Source organism: Coregonus lavaretus (genome assembly GCF_964263955.1).
Source record: "Coregonus lavaretus genome assembly, contig: HAP1_SCAFFOLD_134, whole genome shotgun sequence".
Lineage (NCBI taxonomy): Eukaryota > Metazoa > Chordata > Actinopteri > Salmoniformes > Salmonidae > Coregonus > Coregonus lavaretus.
In genome coordinates, this window is record NW_028158555.1 from 96,151 (window position 1) to 111,157 (window position 15,007).

The window sequence follows — 15,007 nt, forward strand, 5'->3', positions numbered from 1 at the left end:
CCTCCACCAGCCACCACTGGCTATGGCCTCCACCAGCCACCACTGGCTATGGCCTCCACTGGCTATGGCCTCCACCAGCCACCACTGGCTATGGCCTCCACCAGCCACCACTGGCTATGGCCTCCACCAGCCACCACTGGCTATGGCCTCCACCAGCCACCACTGGCTATGGCCTCCACCAGCCACCACTGGCTATGGCCTCCACCAGCCACCACTGGCTATTGTACTACAATTTATGAAGTCAAGAAGCTACTACTACTAGCTAGATATATTGATCAGCTAGGTTCACATTGTAAACAAAAGCAACTTGTGTAATTAGAGGATAATTGAGTCCAACCACTAGCAACAATTTAATGAGTACCTGCTGAAAACTCTCCCCTTTGCTCCTCTCTCAAAACAACACGCTCTGTGTAGCAGGTAAAACACCCCACTACCACTATCAGATTAGAGCCATGAGGGAGACTAGGCATCTACCACTATCAGATTAGAGCATAAGGGAGACTAGGCATCTACCACTATCAGATTAGAGCATAAGGGAGACTAGGCATCTACCACTATCAGATTAGAGCCATAAGGGAGACTAGGCATCTACCACTATCAGATTAGCGCTATAAGGGAGACTAGGCATCTACCACTCTCAGATTAGAGCCATAAGGGAGACTAGGCATCTACCACTATTAGATTAGAGCATACCACTATCACTATCAGATTAGAGCCATAAAGGAGACTAGGCATCTACCACCCCACTACCACTATCAGATTAGAGCCATCAGGGAGACACAGCATCTACCACTATCAGATTAGAGCCATAAGGGAGTCTAGGTATCTACCACCCCACTACCACTATCAGATTAGAGCCATCAGGGAGACACAGCATCTACCACTATCAGATTAGAGCCATAAGGGAGACTAGGCATCTACCACCCCACTACCACTATCAGATTAGAGCCATAAAGGAGACTAGGCATCTACCACTATCAGATTAGAGCATAAGGGAGCCTAGGCATCTACCACTATCAGATTAGAGCATAAGGGAGTCTAGGCATCTACCACTATCAGATTAGAGCCATAAGGGAGACTAGGCATCTACCACCCCACTAACACTACCAGATTAGAGCCATAAGGGAGACTAGGCATCTACCACTATCAGATTAGAGCATAAGGGAGTCTAGGCATCTACCACTATCAGATTAGAGCCATAAGGGAGACTAGGCATCTACCACTATCAGATTAGAGCATAAGGGAGACTAGGCATCTACCACTATCAGATTAGAGCATAAGGGAGACTAGGCATCTACCACTATCAGATTAGAGCCATAAGGGAGACTAGGCATCTACCACTCTCAGATTAGAGCATAAGGGAGACTAGGCATCTACCACTATCAGATTAGAGCCATAAGGGAGACTAGGCATCTACCACTATTAGATTAGAGCATAAGGGAGACTAGGCATCTACCACCCCACTAACACTACCAGATTAGAGCCATAAGGGAGAATAGGCATCTGATAGCCACTATCAGATTAGAGCATAAGGGAGACTAGGCATCTACCACTATCAGATTAGAGCATAAGGGAGACTAGGCATCTACCACTATCAGATTAGAGCCATAAGGGAGACTAGGCATCTACCACTACCAGATTAGAGCCATAAGGGAGCCGAGGCATCTACCACCCCACTAACACTACCAGATTAGAGCCATAAGGGAGACTAGGCATCTACCACTATCAGATTAGAGCATAAGGGAGACTAGGCATCTACCACTATCAGATTAGAGCCATAAGGGAGACTAGGCATCTACCACTACCAGATTAGAGCCATAAGGGAGACTAGGCATCTACCACTACCAGATTAGAGCCATAAGGGAGACTAGGCATCTACCACTATCTGATTAGAGCCATAAGGGAGACTAGGCATATACCACTATCAGATTAGAGCATAAGGGAGACTAGGCATCTACCACTATCAGATTAGAGCATAAGGGAGACTAGGCATCTACCACTATCAGATTAGAGCCATAAGGGAGACTAGGCATCTACCACTATCAGATTAACTGATTGACTATGCTACCTCTCACTGGTCAGCGTGTGAAGCTGGGCTCAGTTTGACTAGGCTACCTCTCACTGGTCAGCGTGTGAAGCTGGGCTCAGTGCTCAGTTTGACTAGGCTACTGATATTGCCTAGGGGATGTTCTCCATGCAAAATAACTTGTAGATCAATGACGGTCAACACAGTGACAGGTTTAGTTCCACACTGAAGGACACATCAGCTGTCACAAAAGATGAGGTATAGAATGTAATATGAGCAAAAAGTATATATATGATTCGGAACGTTTGAATGGATTTTCTGACCGATGCATGCTACATTTGGACGGGTTTGGGGTCCGCAGAACGATTAACTTGTATCTTAAACATTTGAATGGGGACCGAAAGGGAATGTGACTTGTGTGCTGCTCTGCTGTGCACTGAGAGACGCCGTTCTACACTGTGACGCCCCAGTCAAGTTTAAATAGGCTCAACCATCCGCTGTCACATCACTATGTCATCACCATCGATGATGACTGTCAATCATATCGCCCTACAGGTACACACACACAGACCTGTTGGTAGTATAGTTTCTTGGGCTGACGTGGTTTGAAGAACTGCAGCAGATCTCGGAGAGTTCCTTCATAGTTGTGTCTGAGAGGATTCCCAGGTCCGTCTCTGTACCTGCCCAGAGAGGACAGGAGAGGGGGAGGAGAGAGGAGGAGTAGAGAAGGAGGGGAAGGAGAGAGGGAGGAGGAGTGGAGAAGGAGGAGGAGAGTGAGGGACAAGGGGAGGAGGAGGAGAGACAGAGGGGACAGGGGGAGGAGAGACAGAGGGGGACAGGGGGAGGAGAGACAGAGGGGGACAGGGGGAGGAGAGACAGAGGGGGACAGGGGGAGGAGAGACAGAGGGGGACAGGGGGAGGAGGAGGAGAGACAGAGGGGGACGGGGGAGGAGGAGGAGAGACAGAGGGGGACGGGGGAGGAGGAGGAGAGACAGAGGGGGACGGGGAGGAGGAGGAGAGACAGAGGGGGACAGGGGGAGGAGAGACAGAGGGGGACAGGGGGAGGAGGAGGAGAGACAGAGGGGGACAGGTTACTCAACAAGTCAACTTGGTGCTTCAAAGGTTTATACCTGTACTGACTCAGTCTGGCACAGGTGAAACAGGAGTGTGTGTCCGTGTTTGTCCGTCCATGTGTGTGTGACTGCAGTCCTACCCCTGGGATTTGAAGAACTGAAGGAGCATGGGATCTGTGTTCAACCTCTGAGCCACCGTCTTCGCCACCTGACAGACAGACACAATAAAGAGAATATCCAGTACTGTTGTATACTTTATAGCCAGTAGCTCTGAAAGTAGCACTCATGAGCCAGAAGTGGTCCCAGAAAACTACGTCACTACGTGCACCACGTCATTGCTCTCTCTCTCGCTACTGTGTCCACTGAGCCCGCCCTGCAACCGCATTGGATAACACTGGGCTGGCCTCTTGCTAGCTGTCACTCAAATGCGAGGGGCGGAAGCTCATTGGCTAGAACTCGAAATACTAGGGAACTGGCCCATGGGGTGGTAGGGAATATGGTGTGGCACAGCTTCAAGAAAACAGTCACTTTCAAACTAGGGATTTCGTGCCTAATTGAGGTAAGGCAGTAATTCTGCTCATAGATTATGCATGTATGAACTACACATTGACACATCCAGTCCAAAGCAGGAGGTAAAAAAAATACTTTCTTAGTTGCCAAAGTACCAGAGCATGTCTTTAACTCACACTAGCTCTGTTGAACAATACCCAAATATTGAAGGAACAGTCACGGGTAAACTAACGCAGATACAAGATAGTGCGACCTCTTGCTGACCTGGAAGTAGTTCATCCTGTTGGAGAGTGTGACGACGAAGCCGGGGTCGTTGTGGATGGTCTTGTCACAGAAGATGACGTCCACTCTGTGGTAGAGGTCTCGGAAGTAGTCTTTGGCTGTAGGCAGCTCACTGCTGTCGTTCTCTGGGTCATCTCTGCAGGGAGGGAGGGAGAGAGACACAAACAGACAGACATTAGCTGGGAGAGGCTCGTCAATACGGTACGGAATTCTCCAAACACAATTGATGGGTGTGACGAGCATTACATTTTCTACAACAGGGCTCTCCCAACCCTGTTCCTAGAGAGATACCCTCCTGTAGGTTTTAACTCAAACCCTGTTCCTGGAGAGATACCCTCCTGTAGGTTTTAACTCCAACCCTGTTCCTGAAGAGCTATCTACCCTCCTGTAGGTTTTTGTTAGATTCCCGGGACCACCCTTATGTAAAACATTTATGCACGCATGACTAAGTGGCTTCGGATAAAAGTGTCTGCTAAATGGCATCATTGTCAAGCCTTTTGATTCATGTGTGTGTTAGTGCTCTAAGGGGCTAGTGCTCTAAGGGGCTAGTGCTCTAAGGGGCTAGTGCTCTAAGGGGTTAGTAGTCTAAGGGGTTAGTAGTCTAAGGGGTTAGTGCTCAAACGGGTTGGCATGTTGGATGAACTTACTTCTGGAAGACTATGATATCTCCATCCATGAGTTCGTCCAGGGCCTTGTCCAGTGACACGTCGTAGTCCTGTATCCGCTCTGTTAAATTAGGCTTCACTTCCTGGAACACAGACACATGGGAGATAGAGGATGTTAGACCTGTGTGTGTGTGGATAAGTGTTAGACCTGTGTGTGTGTGTGGATAAGTGTTAGACCTGTGTGTGTTTCTCACCTCATAGAGGATAAGGTTAGTCTCCTGTTGAAACCCTGCTCTCTCACACATGACAGGCAACAGGTCTCCTGGTAGAGAAAACAGCATACATTTAACACTGCTTTACATACACACACACCCCATTTCAACACTCTGATGCTACTCCACATGCACCACAGGGTTCTCCCCAGAAGGAGGTGCTGCTGAGTAAGGAGGGGGAGGCCTGGAGGGACCCCTTTAGGAATCACATTAACCCCCCCTAACTGCCCTTTCCTGCAATCTAGAGCCTTAAATGATAACAGATTAAGTAGTTACATAGTGGCGCAACCAGTCCACAAGGTGGCACAGCACCCCACTTACGTATTGTTAGAGGAGGACCCTGCACCATTCAGCCCAGACACAGGAGGGTCCTGACATATTTTTAGGGGAGGACCCTGCACCATTCAGCCCAGACACAGGAGGGTCCTGACATATTTTTAGGGGAGGACCCTGCACCATTCAGCCCAGACACAGGAGGGTCCTGATATATTGTTAGGGGAGGACACTGCACCATTCAGCCCAGACACAGGAGGGTCCTTACGTATTGTTAGGGGAGGACCCTGCACCATTCAGCCCAGACACAGGAGGGTCCTGATATATTGTTAGGGGAGGACCCTGCACCATTCAGCCAACACACAGGAGGGTACTTACGAATTTTACAGGAGATAGCTGTGTAGATATGTCCACAATAATTTAAGCTTCTGCTTTTTGGATCATACATCTTCAAGAACAACATGACGTCGTCTGAAAGAGAAGAGAGAGATGGAGGATGATCATTAAAAATGACTATTTTTACTTGACCAAAGTTACGTGAAAAAAACATGTACATTTCTTTCACACGACTTCTGATTTCATCTACAAAAGCAAAACGTCTTTAACTAGCTGCTTGTACTGACTGAGGTGTTAGCCCCCAGTCAGAGGGAGGTGTTAGCCCCCAGTCAGAGGGAGGTGTTAGCCCCCAGTCAGAGGGAGGTGTTAGCCCCCAGTCAGAGGGAGGTGTTAGCCCCCAGTCAGAGGGAGGTGTTAGCCCCCAGTCAGAGGGAGGTGTTAGCCCCCAGACAGAGGGAGGTGTTAGCCCCCAGTCAGAGGGAGGTGTTAGCCCCCAGTCAGAGGGAGGTGTTAGCCCCCAGTCAGAGGGAGGTGTTAGCCCCCAGTCAGAGGGAGGTGTTAGCCCCCAGTCAGAGGGAGGTGTTAATCCCCAGTCAGAGGAAGTTAACCCCAGTGTCCTAAACAACCTGGGAATAAAGGAATATCAGAACAACAGTCTTTGATATCAGTAATAATCTGTAAAATAATGTCTAAACTCACGGTCTTTGTCAAACTTGGGTAACGTTGCGCCGCTGGCGGCCATCTCAGGATCCACCGTCTCCAGAAATATAGTCCAGGGGTTCTCATTGTCACTCAAGTCTATCATCTGGGGAGCACACACACACACACACACACACACAGGGTTACAAACACACACACCAGTCCCTCTATGGTCCACCAAGTTGAGACTATAGGACAGTTTCTAGGTCAACCCGATGGTTATGTTACTCACCGACTTGTTGCAGTCTGCCTCATAGTCCAGCATGGCAGGTCTCTTGGTGCCATTACTCCGGGCCTGCATGGGCCACAGCCTCATCTGGTCCTGTGGGAAACCCTGCAGAACATCAATACACACTGTCAGACTGGGCTACAGCCTCATCTGGTCCTGTGGGAAACCCTGCAGACATCAATACACACTGTCAGACTGGGCCACAGCCTCATCTGGTCCTGTGGGAAACCCTGCAGAACATCAATACACACTATTAGACTGGGGCGACACACACAAGCATGGTTCCTCTCAAGGTTTCTTCCTTTGGCATTCTATGGGAGAAGTAGAACAGTGGTCAAACACCAGGTTAAGGGTAACAGAACAGAAATGAGGAGAGGACAGCAACACACAAAGAGAGAGAGACTCACCATAGTCTGGGAGAGATTCTGGACAAACTCCTGCAGCGTGGAGCTCTTCAGGACCTTGAAGACAGTGTACTTCACCTTCTCCTCATCATACATGTCATTACCCTGGTGACCACAGAACTGGTCCTCTGTCACAATCTGGGAGGGGAAGACACAGAGAGAGGAAGAGTGAGAGAAAGAAAGAAACAGAGAAAGAAACAAAGACACAGAGAGAGAGATAAGTGATTCATAACACCAACATTCTCCAAAATATGTTCTATTAGCTGGACCTCTGACTGGGGGGGGGGCTCCAAGCCTTACCTGGACCTGCATGTAGAGATGGGCCTCCTGACGCTCCTTCCTCTTCTGCGCCTCCACCCTCTTCTCCTCCTGAAGCCTCTCCACCAGCTGCTGGGGGATGTCCACGTCGTTCACCGCCAGCAGCACCTCACCTGGGGGGAGACGGGTAAATACAGGCTTATCTAACAGTAGACAGTGTTAACTACCATGTGTTAAGGTAGTATAAGGCTTCATAGCATTGACCTACTGAGTTATAAGGCTTCATAGAGTTCTAAGTCATCATATCCTGACTTACTGAGTTTAGACTCGCGGATGTACACCAGCATGTAAGCGTTGGTACAGTGACGTACTGATAGGTCATCGTCATGGCCACCATAGTTGTGTTCGATGGCCTCCTCCTTGGTGCACCGTGATACCACGTCATCATCAAACTTACACCACTGGAGGGGGGAGGAGACAGAGAGAGAGAGGGAGAGAGAGGAGAGAGGAGAGAGGGGGGAGGGGGAGAGAGAGAGGGGGAAGGAAGAGGAGAGAGAGAGGGAGGAGAGAGAGACAGACACAGAGACAGAGAGAAGAGAGAGGGAGGAGGAGAGAGGGAGGTGGGAGGAGGAGAGAGGGAGGTGGGAGGAGGAGGAGAGAGAAAGAGGCACAGATGTACCTTATTAAGACAACAGTTTGTGTAGTCATTTTATAATTTCTCAGGACACACAGAGTGGCTGGGCAGTGTTGGCAGCATATTATGACATCACTTCCACTCACTACGTTAATAAAACTACAAAACACCTTTCAAGTTTACAATATAACAGTAGTTCTTACGCCACATTAATTATCAAATATACTACCACCACCAGTACATTTAACTGACTGACTGGTTGGTTGGTTGGTTGGGGGACTCACGATGGGTTCCTTGACGCTGACTTTGCCGTCTCCTTTGGGGTTGAGGTAGACGACATAGTGTCCTCCATGGTTGTCGCCGCTGTGTACCAGCACGGCATGCAGGATGTAGTTGGCCGGGTCCTTAGAGTCAGTCTTCTGGAGGAACTCATCCAGGGGAAGCTGCTCCGGAAACTCAAACCTGGAAGGGGGAGGAGAGGGGAGGGAGGAAAGAGGAGAGGGAGAGAGAGAGAAGGGGGGAGAGGAAGAAAGGCGTTTTTGTGATCAGTATTATTGTGCCCATGTTCTTCCGGTGTTGTAGCTTCAATGTGAGCTCCATTCAGGACATCAGACTCCCTGGTGAAGCAGACAGGTGTGTGCTGTGTTACCCCAGTGGGGCTTTCAGGAAAGTTACTATGACCTACACTGAGTGTACAAAACATGAAGAACAAGTGCTCTTTCCACAACATAGACTGACCAGGTGAATCTAGGTGAAAGCTATGATCCCTTATTGATGTCACTTGTTAAATCCACTTCAACCAGTGTAGATGAAGGGGAGGAGACAGGTTAAAGAAGGGTTTTTAAGCCTTGAGACAATTGAAACATGTATTGTGTATGTGTGCCATTCAGAGGGTGAATGGGCAAGACAAAATATTTAAGTGCCTTTGAACAGGGTATGGTAGTAGGTGCCAGGTGCACCGGTTTGTGTCAAGAACTGTAATGCTGCTGGGTTTTTCATGCTCAACAGTTTCCTGTGTGTATCAAGAATGGTCCACCACCCAAAGGACATCCAGCCAACTTGACACAATTGTGGGAAGCATTGGAGTCAACATGGGCCAGCATACCTGTGAAACGCTTTCGACACCTTGTAGAGTTCATGCCCCAATGAATTGAGGCTGTTCTGAGGGCAAATGGGGGTGGAACTCAATATTAGGAAGGTGTTCCTGATGTTTGGTATACTCAGTGTACTTTTGGAATCAACATGTTAAGACAGGTGTGTGTTACCGGTTGTGGATCTTAATGTTTTGGTCGGTCTGAGGGTTAGGGGTATGTTAGGGGCGTGTGTGTGTGAGCTCAGTGTGTTGGTGTGTTTCCAATGGTTGATATTTATGTTTAGTTCGGTCTGAGGGCTAGGGGTATGTTAGGGGTGTGTGTGTGTTACCTAGGTAGCTATCTGTGTGTTTGTATGCCAGGTGTGTGTGTTAGCATGTGTGTGTTACCTGTCGTTGATCTTGATGTTTTGGTCGGTCTGAGGGTCGTACATGAACCTCATCAGCTGCAGGTGCAGGATGGGAGGGAAAGTCAGGAACTTCACCCCCTTCTCCGCTTCCTGAAAACACACACGGTAAGAGTACTGACTCATCATCTATGTGCAGTACCGCTAACACAGGGCTGGTAAATGGTCCCACAGCGCCTCCCTGAGCACAGAGATAGAAACTACACTACCTCCAAACAGACCACTGGGTTTTGTGATAGAAAACACTCCAGGTCTAAATCTAGATAGAACGTATGTGTAGATTATAAATGGACCCAGAGATGTTCAAATAACTGGCCCTTTTCTGATCCACAAATTTATTTTGATGAACAAATCCGTCCGAAGAATTTTGAAATCCCGATGTGGCCCTCAAGCCAAAATGATTACCCACCCCTGTTCTAAAGCCTCACCTGTAGGCCATGTTCATAAAGCACATCTATACCCATCATGAAGCTGCTATCCAGCCTGAGTGTTTATAAAGCAGCTATAACTCCACATGCCCTTTATAAAGCCTGAATAAGGCCTCATCTGTAGTCTAATAAAGCATCTATAAACCCTATATAAGCCCTTTATAAAGGCTGAATAAGGCCTCACCTGCAGGCCGTGTTCTCCTGCGTCGTATTTGTTGTCTCCGTCAAGCTGCTCCACAGCTACATAATCCTTAAACGACTCAAAGACTAGAGAGAGAACAGAAAGAGTTCAGCTAAACACACAGTCACCAACTCAGTAGCCTTCTGGTTAGAGTGTCTGCCCTGAGATCAAAAGGTTGGGAGTTCGATCCCCGGCCGAGTCATACCAAAGACTGCAAAAATGCGACTTGAAGAGTCTCTGCTTGGCACTCAGCATTCTGGAAATTGGGAGTAAAGGTCTTCCGCATGCCCAACTCGGATAATCCCTTAACACTAGAACCGCCTGGCCTTTCAGCATACTAGTACCTGCTAGAGAACGTTGCCGGGCATCATAAATAGTGCATAAACTATTGTAAATTATTAATTACATTAAGAAATATATCAATAAAAAAAATATATCAATAATAGTTATTTGTTTAGCTAGTCAAGGATATGTTTTTCTATAATTCTACAAAGTCCTAGAATAATTGTAGGCCTGTAGCCTATTTTCGTTTTTCCCTTACAATAAAAATATTACAGTGTAATCCATTTTATCAACTTTATTCGTAGATTTGATTAGTAATACAGTTATAGTAATGAAAAGTCCAGTTACAGCTTCTAATGACAAAGTAGAAACTAAAAAGACAATAATAATAAACAACAACAACAACAATAATAATACCAATAATAATATAACCAGCCAGGTGCGCAGGTGAAATGATTTGATGTATTCCTAAACGAAAACCCCAGTGCATGAACAACTGTAAAGGATTAATAGTGGAAATATATTCATGACAAGATATAAAAACAGTCATTTGTTGATCGTATCAGACACTGTATTGCCTTTACACATGAATCATGCTTGGGGTCCACAGTCAGCACACAGCTTCAGTCTTCTCTTTATGATTGGGGTCAGCACACAGCTTCAGTCTTCTCTTTATGCTTTGGGTCCAGTCAGCATATTTTATTGTATTTTTTTTTATTTTACCTTTATTTAACTAGGCAAGGCAGTTAAGAACAATGACTTATTTACAATGACGGCCTACACCAGCCAAACCCGGACGATGCTGGGCCAATTGTGCGCCGCCCTATGGGACTCCCAATCAGGGCCGGTTGTGATACAGCCTGGAATCGAACCAGGGGGTCTGTAGTGACGCCTCAAGCTCTGAGATGCAGTGCCTTAGACCGCTGCGCCACTCGGGAGCCCCCATAACGTTGGGGCTTTGTGTGAGCAAGCCCCACAAACAAACCGGTTGCACTGCACACAGTTTTCATGGGCCTTGTTTCATGTGCACCTGCCCCCACTTGACATTGTGTCTTATTTTTCCTGAGTGGGAGCTGTGGTGCTTGGGGAAGAGGGAGAGCAGGACCTGCATGGTGGCTGTAGCTTCTTTCTTGGTGTTCATGTGGTTCTCATGAAGCTCACATACCAGACCCAGCGGGACGCATGGTGCTGAGGATGGAACACTTATTTATTTTACATCTGTACACCGTGAGTGTCGCTTTACCACTCTCCATCACACCGTGAGTGTCGCTTTACCACTCTCCATCACACCGTGAGTGTCGCTTTACCACTCTCCATCACACCGTGAGTGTCGCTTTACCACTCTCCATCACACCGTGAGTGTCGCTTTACCACTCTCCATCACACCGTGAGTGTCGCTTTACCACTCTCCATCACACCGTGAGTGTCGCTTTACCACTCTCCATCACACCGTGAGTGTCGCTTTACCACTCTCCATCACACCGTGAGTGTCGCTTTACCACTCTCCATCACACCGTGAGTGTCGCTTTACCACTCTCCATCACACCGTGAGTGTCGCTTTACCACTCTCCATCACACCGTGAGTGTCGCTTTACCACTCTCCATCACATCGTGAGTGTCGCTTTACAGATGTGGAGCACAGCTCTGCTGGTATGTTGTTTTGCACAGAGGGGGGAGCTTTACATTTTAGTCATTTAGCAGACGCTCTTATCCAGAGCGACTTACAGGAGCAATTAGGGTTAAGTGCCTTGCTCAAGGGCACATCAACAGATTTTTCACCTTTTTTTTTTATATATTTTTTTTATTTCACCTTTATTTAACCAGGTAAGCCAGTTGAGAACAGGTTCTCATTTACAACTGCGACCTGGCCAAGATAAAGCAAAGTAGTGCAATAAAAACAACACAGAGTTACATATGGGGTAAAAAAACATAAAGTCAGAAATACAACAGAAAATATATATACAGTGTGTGCAAATGTAGCAAGTTATGGAGGTAAGGCAATAAATAGGCTATAGTGCAGAATAATTACAATAGTATTAACACTGGAATGCTAGATGTGTAAGAGATGATGTGCAAATAGAGATACTGGGGTGCAAAAGAGCAAAATAAATAACAATATAGGGATGAGGTAGTTGGGTGGGCTAATTTCAGATGGGCTGTGTACAGGTGCAGTGATCGGTAAGGTGCTCTGACAACTGATGCTTAAAGTTATTGAGGGAGATAAGAGTCTCCAGCTTCAGAGATTTTTGCAATTCGTTCCAGTCATTGGCAGCAGAGAACTGGAAGGAATGGCGGCCAAAGGAGGTGTTGGCTTTGGGAATGACCAGTGAGATATACCTGCTGGAGCGCAGACTACGGGTGGGTGCTGCTATGGTGACCAATGAGCTTAGATAAGGCGGGGATTTGCCTAGCAGTGATTTATAGATGGCCTGGAGCCAGTGGGTTTGACGACGAACATGTAGTGAGGACCAGCCAACAAGAGCGTACAGGTCACAGTGGTGGGTAGTGTATGGGGCTTTGGAGACAAAACGGATGGCACTGTGATAGACTACATCCAATTTGCTGAGTAGAGTGTTGGAGGCTATTTTGTAAATGACATCGCCGAAGTCAAGGATCGGTAGGATAGTCAGTTTTACGAGGGCATGTTTGGCAGCATGAGTGAAGGAGGCTTTGTTGCGAAATAGGAAGCCGATTCTAGTTGGCTCGGGGATTAGAACCAGTGACCTTTCGGTTACTGGCACAACGCTCTTAACCACCAAGCTACCTGCCGCCCCAGTCTTCTCTTTATGCCCACCTTTGTTTGTTCACTGTTCCTAGCAGGCTAGTCTTCTTTGTTTGTTCACGGTTCCTGCCATAGCCAGTATACACTTCCTCAAAATAGTCCGAATTAAATCAAAGATAACTCAAGAAATCTGTCAAACGTTCACTTTTTTTAAACTAAGAGATCTTAGCAATTTGACATCCAACTAAGAGGTGTTTTTTGTAACATCAGAAAATATCATCATACTATATGCACAAACTGTTCCAAACTGTTTTGGACGGGAAGCATAGACTAGCATCCTGTCCGGGGGGGGGGTGTACTTGTACATCAAGCTGTCTAACACTGCTTAGGTGGCCTAGTGGTTAGAGTGTTGGGCCAGTAACCGAAAGGTTGCTAGTTTGAATTCCTAGGTGAACATTCTGTCGAAGCAGTTCACCCCCCGGCAACAACAGCTCCCTGGGCGCCCAATGTGGTTGAACCTTGTGCGCAATTGACGGAAAAAAAAGAAAAAAGTGTGACCTTTTAATATAATCCTTTATAGCTATAGTCTTAGCTGCCATTATAGTCTTAGCTGCCATTAATGCATTTTTTTTTCGCCCCACCTACAGTAAGTCCAAACATTTCGGGATGGAGAAACACTTTCAGTGTAAACTTAAGACTAAAACCATATTTATTTATAATAATCTTTGAGAACTAACAATCACCAAAATAAAAGCTAGACAGTCAGGGATAATTGAAAGTTCCAAAAACAATGAATTTAGCAGTAATGATTTAGTTATTATGTTTGAGCAAAATAACAGTATTAGCCATGGCAAAAATAACAGATTGAGAGAATTTGCTTTAAAATTGCAACTTTCTCTCTCAGCTCCATTGCAGAATCGCAGGAAATTAGCTGCAAAACTACAAAAATGTCTCTCAGCTACATGGAGCAAATTTGTAGAATTGCAGGAAATTGGCTTAAATTTGAACATTTGTCTACACCGCCAAGATACAGTGGGGAAAAAAAGTATTTAGTCAGCCACCAATTGTGCAAGTTCTCCCACTTAAAAAGATGAGAGAGGCCTGTAATTTTCATCATAGGTACACATCAACTATGACAGACAAAATTAGGGGAAAAAATCCAGAAAATCACATTGTAGGATTTTTAATGAATTTTCAAATTATGGTGGAAAATAAGTATTTGGTCAATAACAAAAGTTTCTCAATACTTTGTTATATACCCATTGTTGGCAATGACACAGGTCAAACGTTTTCTGTAAGTCTTCACAAGGTTTTCACACACTGTTGCTGGTATTTTGGCCCATTCCTCCATGCAGATCTCCTCTAGAGCAGTGATGTTTTGGGGCTGTCGCTGGGCAACACAGACTTTCAACTCCCTCCAAAGATTTTCTATGGGATTGAGATCTGGAGACTGGCTAGGCCACTCCAGGACCTTGAAATGCTTCTTACGAAGCCACTCCTTCGTTGCCCGGGCGGTGTGTTTGGGATCATTGTCATGCTGAAAGACCCAGCCACGTTTCATCTTCAATGCCCTTGCTGATGGAAGGAGGTTTTCACTCAAAATCTCACGATACATGGCCCCATTCATTCTTTCCTTTACACGGATCAGTCGTCCTGGTCCCTTTGCAGAAAAACAGCCCCAAAGCATGATGTTTCCACCCCCATGCTTCACAGTAGGTATGGTGTTCTTTGGATGCAACTCAGCATTCTTTGTCCTCCAAACACGACAAGTTGAGTTTTTACCAAAAAGTTCTATTTTGGTTTCATCTGACCATATGACATTCTCCCAATCCTCTTCTGGATCATCCAAATGCACTCTAGCAAACTTCAGACAGGCCTGGACATGTACTGGCTTAAGCAGGGGGACACGTCTGGCACTGCAGGATTTGAGTCCCTGGCGGCGTAGTGTGTTACTGATGGTAGGCTTTGTTACTTTGGTCCCAGCTCTCTGCAGGTCATTCACTACGTCCCCCCGTGTGGTTCTGGGATTTTTGCTCACCGTTCTTGTGATCATTTTGACCCCACGGGGTGAGATCTTGCGTGGAGCTCCAGATCGAGGGAGATTATCAGTGGTCTTGTATGGCTTCCATTTCCTAATAATTGCTCCCACAGTTGATTTCTTCAAACCAAGCTGCTTACCTATTGCAGATTCAGTCTTCCCAGCCTAGTGCAGGTCTACAATTTTGTTTCTGGTGTCCTTTGACAGCTCTTTGGTCTTGGCCATAGTGGAGTTTGGAGTGTGACTGTTTGAGGTTGT

At 46.7% G+C, this 15,007-nt stretch overlaps 1 protein-coding gene across 3 annotated transcripts in view; it reads right to left on the reverse strand.

The window, feature by feature from the left end:
- usp7 (ubiquitin specific peptidase 7 (herpes virus-associated)) overlaps positions 1–15,007 on the reverse strand; it is a 44,948-nt gene that overhangs the window by 14,054 nt on the left and 15,887 nt on the right. For 2 of the 3 annotated variants that reach the window (XM_084198055.1, XM_084198057.1), the window contains exons 11-24: positions 9,711–9,793; positions 9,082–9,191; positions 7,886–8,063; positions 7,284–7,428; positions 7,010–7,140; positions 6,713–6,847; positions 6,309–6,410; positions 6,077–6,182; positions 5,420–5,512; positions 4,751–4,818; positions 4,539–4,639; positions 3,874–4,027; positions 3,240–3,307; positions 2,598–2,706 (exon numbers count right to left, since the gene is read on the reverse strand). In XM_084198055.1, the coding sequence (XP_084054181.1) occupies positions 2,598–2,706; positions 3,240–3,307; positions 3,874–4,027; positions 4,539–4,639; positions 4,751–4,818; positions 5,420–5,512; positions 6,077–6,182; positions 6,309–6,410; positions 6,713–6,847; positions 7,010–7,140; positions 7,284–7,428; positions 7,886–8,063; positions 9,082–9,191; positions 9,711–9,793 (1,583 nt within the window). The remainder of the gene's footprint in view (positions 1–2,597; positions 2,707–3,239; positions 3,308–3,873; positions 4,028–4,538; positions 4,640–4,750; positions 4,819–5,419; positions 5,513–6,076; positions 6,183–6,308; positions 6,411–6,712; positions 6,848–7,009; positions 7,141–7,283; positions 7,429–7,885; positions 8,064–9,081; positions 9,192–9,710; positions 9,794–15,007) is intronic. The other variant, XM_084198056.1, reaches the window with a different exon arrangement.